We start from the raw sequence: 19068 nt of genomic DNA, 5'->3' as shown, positions 1-19068 counted from the left end.
TGTGGCACCCCCCCTCACCCCCATAAGCCCCAATTGGGGCGGGCCTGCTGGACCCACCCCTGCACGAATTTGTGCACTGGGCCTCTAGTTGTGTTAATAATAAACTGATTTGGAAGGGGATGGGGAAGAAGAAATCAAGATATTCTGGAGCAGTTGAACTTTGCCAGTTTCTCTTCTCACAGAACCACTTGCAGATTAAAAACCTTTACTCTGGCTAATACATCTAGCCTGGTGAGTTGGGACTCTTGAGTAATGGTGTATTTGTTGTTCAAGACTACATTTACTGTCATGTAGCATGTTTGGGTGAGAAGAGGACTTCAGTTGTTGTATCGAGTGTCTGTGGAATGATTCATTATTATGTATTTTTCTGTTTTACTTACAGGGCAGAATATCACGAAGTCTTGACAGAATATAAGGAAGGAGTTGGAAAGTTTATAGGTAAAATTAATTAAGTTATTCATGTGTGCCTTATGATGTATTAATTTGGAGTTTGGAGGTGCTGTTTATTCTTTGATCTTTCATTCATACATTTGCTGGTTCATTAATTTAGTAAGCATTTATTGAGCATCTGAGAACCAGACATTGGGGATTCAAAGATGAATAGGGAACAATTATTGCCCTCATGGAACCCAGAACCTAGTTGGGATAAAAATAAACAGGTAATTCCAGTAGAGTGGTGACTACATTTGAAGATTAGGGATATGTACATGTATCATGAGAGCCAGAGGGAGAAGCACATAACCTGCTGGAAGGAGGTCAGAGTAAAGAAAGAATTTTTGAGAGAGAAGTTGAGGGGCTCCTTAGCTGGATCAAGGAAGAGTTAGCCAGGCCAGGAGGGGGTGGTAGTAGACAGGTATGGGCAGATATTCCAGGCATAGAGCAAAGACCTAGAAGTGAGACACTGCATGGAAACTCCCTAAGATCCAAAGGAGTTTTGTTAGGTTTGGGCCTAAAACATAAGGCAGAGGACAAAGAGTTTATGTATTGCTACCTTCTGATATGTTAATGTTTTCTTTTGGTCCAGAACTAGGATTTTAAATGCAGGGGTATGTGTCCATTTATTTATAGGAAAAGCTTAGCAGTGATAGCTAGAGAATAAATTCTTCTGCAGACCATTTTCTCCTGAAGCTTTTTCCAATATCTAAGGCTCACTTAAGTGAATAAAAATCCTGTTTCCATTGGTTATTCAATCGTCTGCTTATGAGAGAAACTGCATGATGACTTGTTTGTCACAAGGCCCCATATTTCAGTAGAGGAATTTATGTAATATAGTTTTTCTTGATATGAGACCAGTTTTAATAGCCAGCTTTAAAGTATACAAGTCTAAAATTAAGTGAAAATAGCTAATATAAGCTTCCTACAGATAATTGTAGCAGTTGAGATTGTGGAAAATGAGGTGAAGAACTGCAGAGATTTTTTTTTTTTAATTTGCTTTATTTTGGGGGTCTTTTTTCATTGAAATTCTATTTTTTTTCTTATGAAAATGCAGGGTAGCATATGAAATTTAAGCACATATGGTTAGCTAAACTTTTTTTGGATTTTTTTTTTAAAACAACTTTTTTTGACTAAAGAACCTAAGAAACTATCATCTTGAGTCAGTGAAACTTACTGAAAATGAGATTCATTTGCACTATCCTACAGCTTTTAATTCTGCCTCTAGGGCAGTGATGGCGAACCTATGACACGCGTGTCAGAGGTGACACGCGAACTCATTTTTTTGGTTGATTTTTCTTTGTTAAATGGCATTTAAATATATAAAATAAATATCAAAAATATAAATCTTTGTTTTACTATGGTTGCAAATATCAAAAAATTTCTATATGTGACGTGGCACCAGAGTTAAGTTAGGGTTTTTCAAAATGCTGACACACTGAGCTCAAAAGGTTCACCATCACTGCTCTAGGGACTCATGATGTGGGATGGCTTTATCATTAATGAGATTATCTTTTGATTAGATCAGGGGTCCTCAAACTTTTTAAACAGGGGGCCAGTTTACTGTCCCTCAGACCGTTGGAGGGACAGACTATAGTTTGAAAAAAAACTATGAACAAATTCCTATGCACACTGCACATATCTTATTTTGAAGTAAAAAAACAAAACGGGAACAAATACAATATTTGTATTTGCATGTGGCCCGCAGGCCGTAGTTTGAGGACCCCTGGATTAGATCATTTCATCTTTCCAGGAGCTAGTTCCCCTTGCATAGTAACTACAATGAACATAATTGATACTAAATTCGTCTTCAAAGCAAATTGAGTCGGGTCAACGTGTCATTAAACACTTTCATTGTATCTCATCCTTAAGATATACCTTCCCTTTGTAGCAATGCACTATGTCATTAAAATGAACCTTTGCAGTTAATTCATTTAGATTAGTGGGTTTCAAAGTATTTTTCATTCATGTTGACAGGCCTCCTGTACTTCTAAGTGCATATATGAGCCATTTACTGGGCTCAGTGTTGCTTTATCTAGCAGTATACATCATGAAGCTGTTCTGGTACAACACAGTGTAATTGTTGATATAAGTGCTTTCAAGGGTTCTTGTTTATGTTTATACAGGCATGCCAGAATCGCTCTTGTACTGCTCCCTGCACGATCCAGTCAGCCCCTGCCCAGCTGGTTATGTAACAAACAAGGTATGTTCTCAGACATTCCTCCAAGGCTACAACTTTGTCCCAGGAAGTCAGCCTCCTGTATCCCTCTGCCTGGGATGTTGGCCCATTCCTGACCGCTTTTTGCCTTCTCTTTATTTTTATGAATATAGTAGGATGGGTGGTTTACAGGAGTTAAAGGAGATCTGCCTGAGGATGGGGTTAAGGTAAAGAATGTATCCTCAGCTTTCTCATTGTTACAAAAATTTGGGGCTGGAAAAGGGTTAAGTACATTCCCAAAAAAGAAATTGCTATGAGGGTAGAAAACAGTAGTCTTTTGATACCATGCTTTATTTGCAGTTTTAACAACCTCAGGAGGAGTGGGGAAAGTTGCTGATGAGTGTTATCACATGTCCAACTATATATAGTGGAACCTCAGTGTAATACTGCTTGTTTTTAGAACAGAATTTAAAAAAACTGGGTCCACCTTTTAGCTAGTGAAGAGGAATATCAAAAGGACTTCATTAAAAGTTTTCTCTTGAGACATGGCCCCATTGCATTGTCCTTGAGGACAGTGTTGTGGCAAGGTTTCAGTACAGTGTAGGCAGAAGGAGGTTCACAGTTGTGAGTATGTGAAACACAGTTTATTCTTGTATTATTACTTATTCTTATATATTTTTTCATATGAATAACTGCAAACCTCCTTTGCCCACCCATGTATACACTACTACTTTACAAATGCAATTCCTTTCCCTGCACCCAATTTATTGATGTCAACAATATGTATTAATCTTACTAAGATTACTATTTTAAATTACTCTTCTGCTTTACACTTCTTTTTATTTTGTAATTTGTATTCAAAAGAAAATATTTTGATGTCATTTATCTACCCTATTTATAAAGGAGAGAGGATTCATTTAAACATGCCAAAATAAAGACTGCGTGTCGCTTCCCCACCTATGTCCTTGTCAATCTTTTCAGAGAAGAGAGGAGCTGTAGAAGAAGTAACCAAAGGAACATATAGAGCAGCAGTTCTCAACCTGTGGGTCGTGACCCTTTTGGGGGTCAAATGACTCTTTCACAGGGGTCGCCTAAGACCATCGGAAAACACATATATAATTACATATTGTTTTTGTGATTAATCACTATGCTTTAATTATGTTCAATTTGTAACAATGAAAATACATCCTGCATATCAGATATTTACATTATGATTCATAACAGTAGCAAAATTACAGTTATGAAATAGCAATGAAAATAATTTTATGGTTGGGGGTCACCACAACATGAGGAACTGTATTAAAGGGTCGTGGCATTAGGAAGGTTGAGAACCACTGATATAGAAGTTCTCATGTACTATGGGGTTTATGTCTTAGCACATAATTTTGTATGTAACTCAACTTGGTAATTGCTTAATGATGTGTAAGGCCCTAGACTGTGCTTTTGGGGCACAACATGAATTGGGATACTCTAGTCAAATATACAATGGTGTGCTAAGTGCTATCATTTCTATAAAAGAAGTAAGCACACATTTCTGAAAGAACGTGGGTGAGGCAATTGGTCATGCCAGGGAAGTTTGGGGAACACATTAGAGTAGGTGATATTTGAACTCTGTCTTGAAGGGTCGGGCAAAGGAGTAGGGGAAGGGACTTCAGTCAAAAGGAGCGATGTGATTAAAGACAGAAGAATCAAAGTCTGCGGTGTATTCAGGAACAGCATGGGTAGAGTGGGGTGGGGGAGACTGGAAGACTGGGCTTCTAGGAAAGTGTAACAATTCTTGGGAGCAAGCTCAGACGTTGGCTTGTATGGCCCTTGAAGGATTCTCTGTGAGCAACAAGGTTCTTAGAGAATTTGGAGTTTAGTATAGGAACCTTCTTTTACTCACATGTCTAGGATGTTGAATTGCTACCATTTCGAGTTGTAAAGAAGAATTAAATTCAGAATTGCTTTAGCATTCTGTTATTTGCATTTCACTTTTGCTAATTCCCCATCGTCTTGTTCATTGGCAGTCTGTGTCTGTGTGGGGTGTTGGAGGACGAGTGGAAATGACTGCTTCCAAGTTCATGGCAATTCAGCAGGCCCTTCAGCCAGACTGGTTCCAGTGCCTCTCAGATGGAGAAGCATCTTGTGCGGAAGCAAGTTCCATAAAAAGAGCCAGGAAGTCTGTTGACCGATCGCTGCTATTCCTGGATCATTGTCTGCGGCTGCAGGAAGAGTCAGAGGTAAAGCTGTGCATCTCACTGCTACTCTTTCTTTGAAACTCTTGCTAATTGCCATTGCATGACACTGCCTCTTCTGTTCTTCCTACTTCTCTGCTCCTTGCTTCTTGGTCTCTTGTATGCTCTCCTACTCTTTTTTTCCTGACCCATTAATTATAATTGCTCTCTAGGATTCTGTCTAAGGTTCTCTTTACATCCCACTGTATGTGTTCTCATTAGGCAGTCTCCCCTTAGTTTTTTTTTTTATTGCTGATAGTTCTAAAATACTAGGTACAATCAAGATCACACTGCTTAGCTTCAGGATCGCATAACTACAGAGCTTTAGCTGGGCTCTATTACTAGAATATTCCTCATGTACATCTTAAACTCAGAGAAGAAACTCCGTATCTTTTCTCTTCAAACCTCTTCTTCCTTTTGCTCTCTATCAATGCTCTGCTTCAGTTTTTGGCAGCCACCAAGTTTCTCAACACAGAAAGTTGAGTCTTTCAAGACTCCTTTCAATTTCCGATTTAATCTCCAATATTCACTCCCCTTTGATACCATCTCCCTAAATATACCTAGAATCTGCCCCCTCACCGCCCTTATCACCATCTTAAGGCCTCATAACTTCAGATTTTCTTATGTAAATAACTATTTAGTTGTTCTTTCTGCCTCTGTTCTCCATTCCACCCAGTCCTTCTTCAGCCCTGCCATCCAGGAGATCTTCGTAAAGCACAAACATGAACCGGTTGCCCACTTTCCTAAAAGAATTTGAGGTTCTCCACTTCAGCTCTTACATGGCGTGGACGGCCTGCAGACCTGGCCTCTGCCTGTTTCTCCACCCAGTGTGGCCTACTTTCTCTGTGGCTGGCACTTGCAGTTCCCTGAGGCATTTCCTGTTTCAGGGCACTGTGCCTGCATGCAGACTTCCTTCTGGTCTGCTGCTTTTTTCTTATTCTCAGCCATGTTTCTCTTGCTTCCAGCTCCGGCTCATTTATTCCATTGTTTTCATTTGAGGAAACTGCCTCTGACCCTCCCAGGAAGTTCTTTTCACTCTTTGTCACTCCTTTCATTTGGATGTAGCTATATTATAGCCCCGATCATATTGTGCTGCAATGATTTATGTGTTTGTCTTTATTAACTTTGACCTCCTTAAGCTCAATTTCTGTGTGTTATTTTTGTATCTTCATCATGTAGCAAAATTCCTGACACCCTCCGTAAATACTGATGGTGAATGGTTATGATGGCTGGGGAAGGAGCTGTAGCTGTAAATAAGGGCTCCCGATAGCAGAGTTGGTAGTGACGTTGGAAAAGGACGCGTTCACTAGGAGAACGCAGAGGAGGTAGGAGTTCAGGAGATAGTGACCAGAGGGGAGAATCAGGGTCTGACGATTTAGGTGGTCGTCCTGAGCTCCGATCAGTTCCCACTGTGGCAGGTGCTTCCGTTGGAGGAACATTGTCATTTTGAGTTTACCCATAAAAATGTAATTTGACTAATACAGTTAGTATACACAAAATAATGAGAGGAAACTTAGTTGTCATTCAGAATAGAACTCTCAGTATCTGCCATAGGAGTTCAGCCTGGGACACTGCTGTGGGTCTGAATTGCTAGTGTTGCTCACTAGCCATTGTTTTGAGCCAGTAATTATCCTTGTAAATGAGTAATGTTTGATGAGTAAAAAGGACAGAGTATGACAGGACATGGTTATTAGAAAGGCCAGATGCTCCTCAAGTCTTTCTTCTATGTATACTCAGCCTCACCATTTCACACTATTTTCGTGTGTCAGTCAAATGCTGGGATTCCTCTCTGTACCCCTTATGTTTATGCTGTTGTCTTGATATGGTTATTAATAGTGCCTCCTATACTCTTTAATGTGTTCAATTTTATTTTTAATTTTTATTTTTTTAAAAATATATTTTATTGATTTTTTTACAGAGAGAAAGGGAGAGGGATAGAGAGTTAGAAACATCGATGAGAGAACATCCATCAGAGAGAAAGGGAGAGGGATAGAGAGTTAGAAACATCGATGAGAGAGAAACATCCATCAGCTGCCTTCTGCACACCCCCTACTGGTGATATGGCCGCAACCAAGGTACATGCCCTTGACCGGAATCGAACCTGGGACCCTTCAGTCTGCAGGCTGACGCTCTATCCACTGAGCCAAACTGGTCAGGGCAAATGTGTTCCATTTTAGACAATAACTATATGTGACCCTGCTTCTTATACCCATGAAAGGGAATTTCTCAGATAGGGCTGTGTCATTCACACAAAGGAGCAAGCCTGTGTAACTCTGCTTTGTATACATCTTTTCCTTTTCCAATGATTCCTTCCCCGCTTATTCACTGGATCCTCTTATTCTGAGTGCCCTAAGTGTTGAGGCTCCCCAAGGTTCTGTTGTTGGACTTCTTTTCTTCTTTATACATTCCCTAGGCCGTAGATGGCAAACAGGTTTCATCCCAAGGTGCTTGGAGCTGTGCCTGGTACGAGCAGGAAGAGAGTGGTCTGTTAGGTATGTCTGCCGGGGAAGCAAGAGTCGGGAGTGGCTGCCCAGTGCCAAGGGTCTACCGTTCTAGCCTGGGCACTCACATTTGTGTATCTCACATGTCCATAATCAGGCCTCTGCCGTGGCTAAATGTGTATGTCCCACTGATACCTCAAACTCAGAATACACAAAACAGGATGTTCATCTTGTCTCAGCCTCACTATTTTTTTAAAAAATATATTTTATTGATTTTTTACAGAGAGGAAGGGAGAGGGATAGAGAGTTAGAAACATCAATGAGAGAGAAACATCGATCAGCTGCCTCCTGCACACACCCCCTAACTGGGGATGTGCCCGCAACCAAGGTACATGCCCTTGACCGGAATCGAACATGGGACCCTTCAGTCCGCAGGCTGATGCTCTATCCACTGAGCCAAACCGGTTAGGGCTCACTATTTTTTTTTTTTTTTTTTAGGATTATCTGTCTGCTCTTCTCAGCATCTCCCTGGACTTCCAAAAAGGAGCCAGGAGTCATCCTAGAGTCTAGGACAGGGGTGGGCAAACTTTTTGACTTGAGGGCCACAATGGGTTCTTAAACTGGACCGGAGGGCCGGAACAAAAGCATGGATGGAGTGTTTGTGTGAACTAATATAAATTCAAAGTAAACATCATTACATAAAAGGGTATGGTCTTTTTTTTTTTTTTTTAGTTTTATTCATTTCAAACGGGCCGGATCCGGCCCGCGGGCCGTAGTTTGCCCACGGCTGGTCTAGGACCTAGACTGTCCTCATCCTCTTCTTGGACAACTAATCAGTTGTTGATTGTACCACTTGATGAGGTTTCAGATCCACCCCTCTTCACCTCACTGGCACTGCCTTAGACCAGGTCCTCTTGGACTTTTACCTGGGTTATTACATTGCCTCCTGCCCCATCCTTTAGCCATACTCCCTCTTAATTCACTCTCCACACAATATCCAAAGTGTTCTTTCTGGAGGAATAGTGTGATGATGCCCCTCCTGTTTAAGAAGCAAAATTCCCTCTTCACAGCCTCCCAGGCTCCCTCCCCACCCCTCTGTTCTACCAGAGAGCCACTGTTGACTTGTGTATTTCCTTGCGAAGCTTATATTTAGAGTGACATACACATAATTATTACATATATATGTGGTTTTTATAACATGAGTACAATCATATGTTCAGAAATTTCCTTGTTCCTTGCTTAACAATATCTTGAAACTCTTTCCTCGTGAATATATTTGTAGAACTTTGTAGAAGTGAAATTTTAGGATATAAAGATGAAACCACAGACATTGTGATACGTGTTGTGTACATGCCCTCCCATGAGGCTGGACTAATTTTTACTTTCTAGTTATCGGGGTATGTAAGTACATTTTTCACTTTCACTTTCACTGTGTTGTTATCTTTGAGCTTTTTTGTCAGTGTGATGGGCAAAAATGGTATCTAATTGTTTCCAATTTGCATTTCCTCACTGTGTGAGGTTTGGTAAGCTCTCCATATGTGTACAGGGCATTTACATTTCTTTTTCGGAAGTTCATATTTACATATCTGTCTAGATTTCAATAGGGTTGTCATTTCCTTAGAGGATTTTTGGAGCTTTTTCTGTGGTGTAGATGTTTACCTATTCCTCCAAAGAGTAAGTTGATAGTATATTTTACTAGAGAAGGTTTAATGTTTTTGTACTGAAATATGTCAGCCTTTGACTGTAAGCTTTAGGTTGCTTAGGAAGGCCTTCCTTAGACCAAGATTAAAAAAATATTTAATATATTCTTCTAATACTTGCATAACTATATTTTTTTATGTTTAGTTTTACTTTTAAGGATGGTGTGCAGTAGGGGTTTTTTTGTTTTGTTTTTGTTTTCCAAATGTATAGTCCATTGTCCCAACCAAATAGTTTAGAAGTTCTTAAAGTTGACTCTAATTAATAATGACGTGGTGGGGACCTCAAGCAGGCCTGGATAGTCATTTAAACATATTGAAACTATCCCTTTGTCTTTATCCTCTTGTACCTGCTCAGCATGCATTTAATTTAATCTAAGCTAAAGCATGGCTGCGTTTGCCGATTGCTTCAGTTTCTCCACACAGTCTTTTCATACTTGGGTGGCTTTCAAATTGTGCTCTTCGAAGCAGAGACAGCACCATTCCCTGCGTGCTTCCCACTGAGATCTTGTCTGTCCATTGGGCTTCATTGTAAGGTTCATTTAGATTTTAGACAAAGATCTCCACTCCTGGAAACGGTTAAAATTGTTCAGTCCTTTTTTACCTTAGGTCCTTCAGAAAAGTACGATCATTGGAGTGATTGAAGGTGGAGATGTGATGGAGGAGAGGCTGAGGTCAGCACGAGAGACAGCCAAGCGGCCTGTAGGTGGCTTCCTTCTGGATGGCTTTCAAGGGAACCCAACAACTCTGGACGCTAGACTGGACTTGCTGTCGTCAGTTACCACGGAGCTGCCGGAAGACAAACCGAGGCTAGTGCTGAGTGAGGATGCTGGCTGAGCTTCATGGGCGGCAGAACAGGAGTGCTGGGGGTTGAGTATTGTGCAGTCTATACATGGGCATGTCTTTCGATGTTTTTAAAAAAAAATATATTTTATTGATTATACAGAGAGGAAGGGAGAGGGTAGAGAGTTAGAAACATCAATCAGCTGCCTCCTGCACACTCCCTACTGGGGATGTGCCCGCAACCAAGGTACATGCCCTTGACCGGAATAGAACCTGGGGCCCTTCAGTCCGCAGGCCAACGCTCCCAGTTAGGGCTCTTTCAATGTTTTGGTGATGTCCTTTCTGGTCTGAGTCTGCTGAGGCTGACCACAGGGGGAATTTCCATCGAGGCTGTCCTGTGGTTGGTTCAGGATGTAGACTAGAGGACAGTTGCCATATGAATGAATTTATTTGATGCTCATTCTAAGTGAGGACAAGTGTCATACTGTTTCTCCTCATTCTTGTGCTAAATGCAAGCACTGTTCCTATGCATTAGAACATGGTTTCCAGGGACAGGTATAAGCTGTGGGGACTCTGGCCTTCCTCAGGGAGAGCTGAGGATGAATCTGTGCTGCCTAGCAGAATGAAGATGGGCACTACTAATAAGAACTTCGTAGATTTGAGGCAGTGGTATCATATTTTGAAATTGAGGGGGCCGGCAACACTGTGGTTCTTTCCATAAATCCCAGGTTTTACTGTGTGCTGGTGAGAAGGGATGATCTACATGATTCAAAGCTAAAAGTCCCAAGTTTCGGAGTGCAGCTGATGTCTTATTAGACTACCCCCAATTTTGTGTTTTTAAAGAATAGTCTTTTTCCCACTTGGTGTGAATATTTATGCTCTTTCCTATAGATATCATAAGAGGTCTGATTATGATGTGCTGCTTTATACCCCGGGCTAGTATCTAACATGCAATTTTACTACTTTTTAAAAACAGTTATAACTTTCAGTAAAGTGTGTGAATCTTATGCAGAGCTTGATGACTTTTTACACACACACACTTGTGTAAACACCAGCCAGAATGATATCTTTTCATCACCCCAGGCAGCATTTGCCCTGATTTTAACCCCATTGTCTGTATTCATTGCTCCCCCTCCTAGTCCATTCCGGTACAGACTACAATTTAGCGTTAGTATTTCTAGTCTTTTTCTGGACTTCTCTGAGTTAAGTGCTCACAGATGTCTGTTACTGGATTTGAAAGCTGGGATTGTTTTTCTTTCTATAAGTGTGTAGAAACTCCAGCTTCAGTTGGAGAGGAGGTCTAAGACATTACGTTACTTGAGGGAAACTGTAGTCAGAAAAAACAGTATATTTAAGGGTTCTGGTTGTTTAATATTACATAAGCCTTTTTTGGACTTCTTTTAGAAATCAGAGAGTCTGTAAGCTTTTCTCTGCCAGTTCATAAAAGGAACTATGGGTAGAAAAACAAACATAAAAAACAGCAGCCAACCAGCCCTGATCTAGCATCTTCCGGTGTTGTTTTAGTGGTAAAACCTTGGTTGAGTATTAATATTCTCAGAATGCCTTGCCCATACCTCTAAAATTACCACCTCATCCCACCATGCAGACATTTTATTCATGGTGAAAATATAAAGAAGCATAAATAAGGCCAACTAGATTCCTAGATTCTATGGGCATAGTTGAAATTCTGAGAGCAAGAGTTGCTTTGTAAATGAACCTATGATAAAAATGCCTTTCTGGAACCAATTATAAAAATGAATTATAGGCAACATACAGTTAAAACATAGAAGTATTTGAGGGGGAACTAAAGCACACAGCTTTGCACTCTTAAAAAAATCCATGTGGATAGGTAGGCTATAAAAGTTCAGTCTAAGACTAGGGAAGTTGTTCAGCACAGATGAGAGGAGGAAGAAAACTAACCTTTACACTGTGCTTTTTCAAATATCTCATTAGTTCTCCCAACAATTCTGTGAGGTATGTATTAATGCTCTTATCTGTAATAATAAAAGGGTAATATGCTAATTAGACCTGACGTCCTTCAGGACAAAAACCGGGGCGGAGGGAAGCCGGTGCCAGCAGCCAGGGGAAGGAAGGCCTACTCTTGTATGAATTTCATGCATCAGACCTCTAGTTTTTAAAATGAGAAAACAAAAACTCAGAGAGGTTAAGAAACTTTCCCAAAGAACACAGCAAGTAAATTAATAGCAGAGCTCTCTAGCCCAGCTCTGTCTGCCTCCCAAGTAAAGGTTCTTTCCACCACATCTTATTATTTGCTGCCTGCCATGCTAACTATGACTGATGGTTTTCATTATTATTTTAATGCCCTCATTGAGTCCTGGCATTGTCCTCATGTCAGTGTTCTTATTTTCACAGGCTCATCTGTGGCGTTAGCCTGCCAGATGAGGTGCTCGAGTGTATTGAAAGAGGAGTGGACTTATTTGAGAGTTTTTTCCCTTATCAAGTGACAGAGCGGGGAGGTGCCCTGACTTTCAGCTTTGATTACCAGCCGAATCCTGAGCAGACATGTAGGTCTTTTGAAGTTCATCTCAGTGTTATCCTAACTTTCTTCTGTTTCCTATCAGTTTTGGCTTGTGATGCCAGCCAGAAATATGTGCATATTATAAAGCCAGCCTTTTATAAAACTTCATCTTTGTTTCTTATCTGTATGCTCTGGCATGTTGGTCCACACAACCCAGGTACTTAATACTATTACACATAGCTCATCAATATTAGCAGGTAATTTTGGAGTTAGCAGAAGCAAAAAACAAAAACAAAAAAAAACCCCACAACACACACACAAAACCTCTTCTATTAACAGCCTGAAAAAGACCATTCAGAGTGAATAGTGATGAAAATCTAAGAAAAGAAAACCTTGAACTGCTTGGTAAAAGTTAATTTGTTTTTTCACAAAAGAGTTCTTGTCTGCTTTTTGCAAATCCTTTGCTATTAAAATACAGGGAGTCTCACCACCCTGATCCTAGCGTTACTTTTGCTTTTTTGTGCACACTGAGATGTGAAAGCTGTTTTCCGCTGCGATTATTGCTTTGAACACTGCCATTTTATTTTATTGTTTAGTTATTCAGAAGTCAGGAAAATCAGTTTCCGATTCTGCCATTTAACTGGCAGTAATAAAGGAATCGTGATGCTGACTTTGGGCCGGGTCCCTTGAAGCACCTGCCCAGTTTTTCCCGAGAATGTTGCATGCCCAGTGTTTCCTCGGGCCTCCCTAGGTGTGCGGTCCTTTCCCGTCCTGCTGTCCTTTGAACTCGTCCTCTGTCACCGCCAACCTTAAATTTGACTAGGGCTAGAGACTTCATTTAAAGGTTCATTTTATTCCCCATAAGTTATCAAAATTTCATTCAGAAGATGTTACACTTTTATAGAGCAACTTAAGCGTTAATCTAATTCAGTGGTTCCCAAACTTATTTGGCCTACCGCCCCCTTTGCAGAAAAAACATTACTCAGCCCCTGGAAATTAATTTTTTTTAAATTTTAATAGCAGTTACTCATCGCCCCCAAATGCACCTGTGGCCATCACCGCCCCCCTGGATCGCTGCAGCGCCTACCAGGGGGTGGTAGCCCCACTTTGGGAATCACTGATCTAATTGGAATTACTCAGAAAACAAAGTAAATCAGGTTGGCCAAATTCTTATATATATAGGAAGTCAATTTTACTGTCTTTTAGACCAGAATATAATGTATGTGGGTAGGTGTACCATAAACACTTTATAAATGTTCATGACTTTATTTACAAGCTTAATTATTTCCACAAGGACATAGGTAGCTATTAGTCATTCCGTACCATGTATATGCAAAATTGAAAAAGAACCTGATATTGTTCCTCTTTGGCCAGAGAAAGCTTTTTATTTATGATTAGGAAAATTGAAATCGTTTGAACATTCTTATTAAAGTATTATTAATCACACTTGTGTGTATAGTAATTTATAGTCCTTTGCCAATTACAAAGTGAAAATTACAAAGGAATAAGTTGTCTAATGTAGACAGCAATTCCCTCGGTGAGAAGGATTTCCCAAAAGCCAGGCTTTTATGGGTTCCCATGTCACCACGCAAATTCATGGCAGCAAAGTATAGCCCTGGGCTCAATGCTCAGGTCGCATCCTCTTTTTCCTTTAACTTGGACCAAATTACCTTCCTAGGACCATCTGCCCATTCTCCTTGGGCCAACCCTGAGATTGTTATTACTTGTTCCTAGAAATACTCATCTACTTGTCCCTGTTTAAGGCAGCTGGCTCTGTGCTTGGGAACTGGTGCTTCTCTTGTAAACCAGGAACGTTTTTTTCTTTTTTTTTTTGACTGGAATAACCATTTTTGTTTGTTTGTTTGTTTGTTTGTTTTTATTGATTAAGTTATTACATATGTATCCTTATCCCCACGTTACAGGAATGTTTTTTTCTTAAAGCAAAGAGTTCAGGGGAATAATTCAAGTCCCCATGTAATTCTGGATAATCTGAGTTCCCTGGAGGACTGGAGTCTCCATACAGAGTACACAAATTTAAACCATATTCTACTTTCAATCTATTTGGAACATAGGCAGTTATAAAGCCCAATTAGTTTGCATGTGCATTAAGATACGACATAACTTCAACACACACATTATTCACATAAACACAGTAACTAGTTTTTAAAAATCATTTCTTGACAGTAAGATTATATTATGTACTTATAACCATAATTTGTTTAGATATTGTTGAATCTCCAAATTTTGATATTATAGATTTATAGATAATGGGTCTGTGATCACCTTATACATATTGCTATTTTTCTTTTTAAATATATTTTTATTGCTTTCAGAGAGAAAGGGGGGGAGAGAGGGAGAGAGAGACAGAAACATCAATGATGAGAGGGACATTGATTGGTTACCTCCTGCATGCACCTCAACCAGGGCCAGGCATCAAGCCTGCAACCAAGGTATGTACCCTTGACCGGAATTGAACCCAGGACTCTCCAGTCCGCAGGCTGACACTCTATCCACTGAGCCGAACCGGCTAGGGCCATATTGCTATTTTTCTTATGTCATTTCCTTGAGATAGGATTCAGGAGTGGAATTTCAGAGTCTAAGGGCATGAAATAGCAACTAAAATAAGATACTCCCAAAGGCCACTCTTTATCTGACTTTCATTCAAGACTTTTTGTTGGTTTCTCCTTCAGTATTACAACAAAATGGGACTCAGGAAGAAAAACAATATGTGGATCAGTCAAAGAAAATGAAAACAGCCAGTGGCAACCAAGAAATGACATCATTTGAAATTAATCTGAAGGAAAAAAAGTAAGGATTTTTTTTTTTTTTTTTAGTTTAGATATTGATTTCTGACTTTTAAATTTCAATCTGTTTTAAAAGTTTACATTACTGTTCCCTTTTCGGTTTATGACTTTATAAAATATTTATAGTTGGGTATTAGTTAGGCCTTCTCAAATTCAGTTTCAGAAAGTCCTTTTTCTGCAGAGGAAGTTGTGTACTTTGTCTTATCAGAAAACTGAGCCTAGTTAACTATTGTTTAAGAAGAGCTGTCATACTGACTATTCTTGGCGGGGAAAGGGGAATGGGAGATGCGGGAAGAGACTGGACAAAAATCGTGCACCTATGGATGAGGACAGTGGGTGGGGAGTGAGGGCGGAGGGTGGGGCGGGAACTGGGAGGAGGGGAGTTATGGGGGGGAAAAAAGAGGAACAAATGTAACCTGAACAATAAAGATTTAATTTAAAAAAAAGAAGAGCTGTCATAAAGGTTAGACCAAACCCATTGTTTGCTGTCTTTTACTCCTTCCAATTACTTTAAATAATGACAGAACAAAATAGGGATTTCAAGATAAAATACAACATTTTTAAAAATTTTAAGGAACTTACTATGATAATGCCTATCTAGTAATAGTTCAGATTTGAAAGCTTATGAAAGAATATGAAAATCCTAGTTTTCATCTATTCTCTAGGGGCTTCTTGATTGTAGGTGTGAAATAATGTTTACCACATTTAACGTCTTAAAAAATAGCCAAGGAGTTTCATTTCTATTTTTTAAATGTTACGGTAATATGAATGGTTACCACTAAAGTTCTCTGTATGTTATAGATTTAGCTGGAAATGGGAGTTTTCTTATATCAGCGCTAGATTGGAAGTTACGGAGACTTGGGAGTTGGGATCCCAGCACTGCTCGTGCCTGTGTGACACTGGCCAGGTCATTTGACTGCGTTTTAATAGCTGATAAAAGGTAGCACATATCGTGCTTAGTGTGTGCTCAGCAGTGTCCAAGCCTTTTCCTATATTCACTCATTTAATCCGGGGAACAGCTCTGTAAGGTGGGCACTGTTACCATCATAGATGAGGAAACAAAAACAGAGGGAGGTTAAGTGACTTGTCCAAGTAAGCTCTGATCCAGGAATCAAACCCAGGCATTGTAGCTTCAGAGCCCTCCTCATAGCCCCCTTAGTGGTCCTCATCAGTAAAATGACAACAAAAATGCCTGTCTCCAAGGGTGGTTGATGAGATTAAAGAGATAGTATATAAAAAAGTGGTTTGTAAACTGCAAAACGCTATGCAAGTGAAAGGTCAGACCTTGTCTTCTGATACTAGTTCTGGTGGCCAAAGGAGAAATGTGCATTCATCAGAACAGCGTTCCTGTTATTACAGTGTGACTGACAGTGCTCAGCCTGAGGGAGCGAACACAGGACTCCCTTTGCTGCTCCCTTGTAAGCCTCAGGCTAGAGGTTATATCCAGCTGAGGAGGACTGCTGAGTCCCTGGCTCATTGTGTTCTGCTGACTGGGGCCACATTGCCCTCTTAAGCAGGTGCCCAGCAGTACATTTAGCAGTGATGCTATTAGCCATATTCGTTATGCACCAGCAGAATAGGCAGCCTAGGTTGTGGAGTTCGTATATTCCTCACTTTCTGGAATGTCATTCTAACTTCCTTTCTCAGGTACCGGGAGGACTTTGACCCATTGGTGAGAGGGTGTTCCTGTTACTGCTGTAAGAACCACACTCGTGCTTACATTCATCACCTGCTGGTCACCAATGAACTGTTGGCCGGAGTCCTGCTTATGATACACAACTTTGAACACTACTTTGGATTTTTCCACTCTATCCGGGAAGCACTGAAGAGTGACAGGCTGGCACAGCTGAAGGAGCTCATCCGCAGGCAAGCATCTTGAGCCTGGCATACAGGTCTGACTTCACATTGAGCCAGTACCACTGTTGTTATGTGGGAAGCAGAGAACAAGAAACGATCTTAGCTTTCATCGTTTATATTTGAGAATACGATCTGCTCAGATAAGGAACGTCTGTACCAAACTCTGCCCACAGGAGGCTAAAGAGCTTTTTTCTGAAGACTTAAGTGACCTGGATTGATCAGAAAGAATTGAACCATGACCTTTAATATTTCTGTGCTAACTCTTTTAGTCAGTAGAGATTTGTTTAGTCAGAAGCCTTAGATGTGAAGAGACAGCCTTGAAGTGGCAGTGATGAGATTCTGAGGGTACACTGAGTTGCATTGGAGCTTGAAGGGAGATGATTGGTCATGAGCAGCATGGCCTTGTGGCCTCATGCCTATTGACTGGAGAAGGAATCTGCTTCATTCAGGCGTTTTCTTTAATTCCATGTGCTCAGGGGCCTCTTTTGGGTACTTCTGCCTTCCAAGCTGCTCCAGCAGAATAGTCAGTCAGCAGTGGCTCTTTCGATTTAACCAGGCGCACATCTCCATGGAACGTGGGGCTCACACATTGCTCCTCTGACGGATTGCTCCAATGCACACTCCTTCGTTTGGCTACATGGTCTATTTCTGACTTGTCTCCCTAGAGCTAACTGGAAGCTTCCCTAGCTGCGTCTGGTTGTGCAGGTCCACTATAGTCTGCCCTTTAGGTTCAATAATAGTCTGACCACATAATAACTGTAGCCTCATCACTTGGGGAGATTCCTCCACCATATGTTCACTTGGATAGAGCTTTGGACTGGCAGTTAGAGGATTGGGGTTCAGTGCTACCCACCTACCTCTTCATGCCTGTTTCCTCCTGAATAATTGGGGACAGGCATGTGGATAGGACTAAATGAACTTCTGAGATTCCATCTAACTCTAATATTTGGGAAACAAATAGTTATAGATCAGAGTCATAACCTTACTTATAGTTCTTGCTTATTGATCACCATTGATCTGATGAAAATGCAGCGGAGCCAGGAGTCAGGCAATACTAGAGACATTTCAGAGTCTAAAAAGAGGTTTGGCTGTGGATTTTGAAGTGGCTGGTGAATTGGCATTAGCAGATCCTGAGGCTGGAAAGACCTTCCTGGATCATCTCTGATCCTGTGAGTTTTTTTACTCTTCCCAAAGGAGTGACATTCATGTTGATGGTTGTGACAGTGATTTGTATATTTTTCTATATTTATGAAGTTTTCTATAAGAACATACCTACACAGCCCTGTCTGGTGTGGCTCAGTTGGTTGGGCATTGTTCCATGCACCGAAAGTTGCTTGTTCGATCCCCAATCAGGGTACATGCTTGGGTTGTGGGCTCGATCCCTGGTGTGGGGCATGCAGAAGGCAGCCAATCAATGTTTTGCTCTCACATTGATCTCTCTCTCTCTCTCTTTTTCTCCCTCTCCCTAAAAATTAATTTAAAATATATACAGACATTTATACGCATAGTTTTTGTCAAAACAACAACAGAACCAAAAAGAGGCCTTTGTTTTTTGTTTTTTTAAAAAATATATATTTTATTGATTTTTTTACAGAGAGTTAGAAACATCGATGAGAGAGAAACATCGATCAGCTGCCTCCTGCACACACCCCACTGGGGATGTGCCCGCAACCCAGGTACATGCCCTTGACCGGAATGGAACCTGGGACCCTTCAGTCCGCAGGCTGACGCTCTATTCACTGAGCCAAACCGGTTAGGGCAAGAGGCCTTTGTTTTGTGTGTAGGACTGTGAACTACATTTGTTTTATATTATTGTGCTGTATTTTGCTGTTTGTTCACTTTAGTGGGTGTTACTAAGCATTTTTAAAAAGTTATTATGTGGTTACTACATTTTTATGTGTTGGATGCCCATCTCTATGGTTTACCTTTATTAGATGGGAGTAATTCTGTTTTGGAATTCATAACTTTGGAATTCATGGGCATTCCTATGACCTCTCTCCATGAATGGTACGGGTACTTATGAAAGAATCTCTGTTCTCAAGGATCTGATTGTTTTGAAATATATTGGATGGGACTTGTTCATATGTTTATATTCCTTTCAATGCCAAATCCATTGTTAGAGGACTATTAATAAATATCCCAGAATTTGTATAAAATGTATGAGTTTTATGTTCAAAACACTGAAATTTCTGCCCAATATT

General features: G+C 40.5%; 1 protein-coding gene across 2 annotated transcripts in view; it reads left to right on the top strand.

Moving 5' to 3' along the window:
* QTRTD1 (queuine tRNA-ribosyltransferase domain containing 1) overlaps positions 1-18212 on the top strand; it is a 21107-nt gene extending 2895 nt beyond the window's left edge. For both annotated transcript variants that reach the window (XM_005873299.2, XM_005873301.2), the window contains exons 3-9: positions 383-438; positions 2559-2635; positions 4600-4812; positions 9554-9753; positions 12101-12252; positions 14897-15014; positions 16658-18212. In XM_005873299.2, coding sequence (XP_005873361.1) covers positions 383-438; positions 2559-2635; positions 4600-4812; positions 9554-9753; positions 12101-12252; positions 14897-15014; positions 16658-16889 — 1048 coding nt within the window. In that variant the 3' untranslated portion in view covers positions 16890-18212. The remainder of the gene's footprint in view (positions 1-382; positions 439-2558; positions 2636-4599; positions 4813-9553; positions 9754-12100; positions 12253-14896; positions 15015-16657) is intronic.
* The last annotated feature ends 856 nt before the right edge of the window (positions 18213-19068 follow it).

The sequence above is a fragment of the Myotis brandtii genome, unplaced genomic scaffold (genome assembly GCF_000412655.1).
Source record: "Myotis brandtii unplaced genomic scaffold, ASM41265v1 scaffold406, whole genome shotgun sequence".
NCBI classification, from domain to species: Eukaryota; Metazoa; Chordata; class Mammalia; order Chiroptera; family Vespertilionidae; genus Myotis; species Myotis brandtii.
Note: the sequence above shows the minus strand (reverse complement) of the source record. Positions and strands in the feature narration are given on the sequence as shown.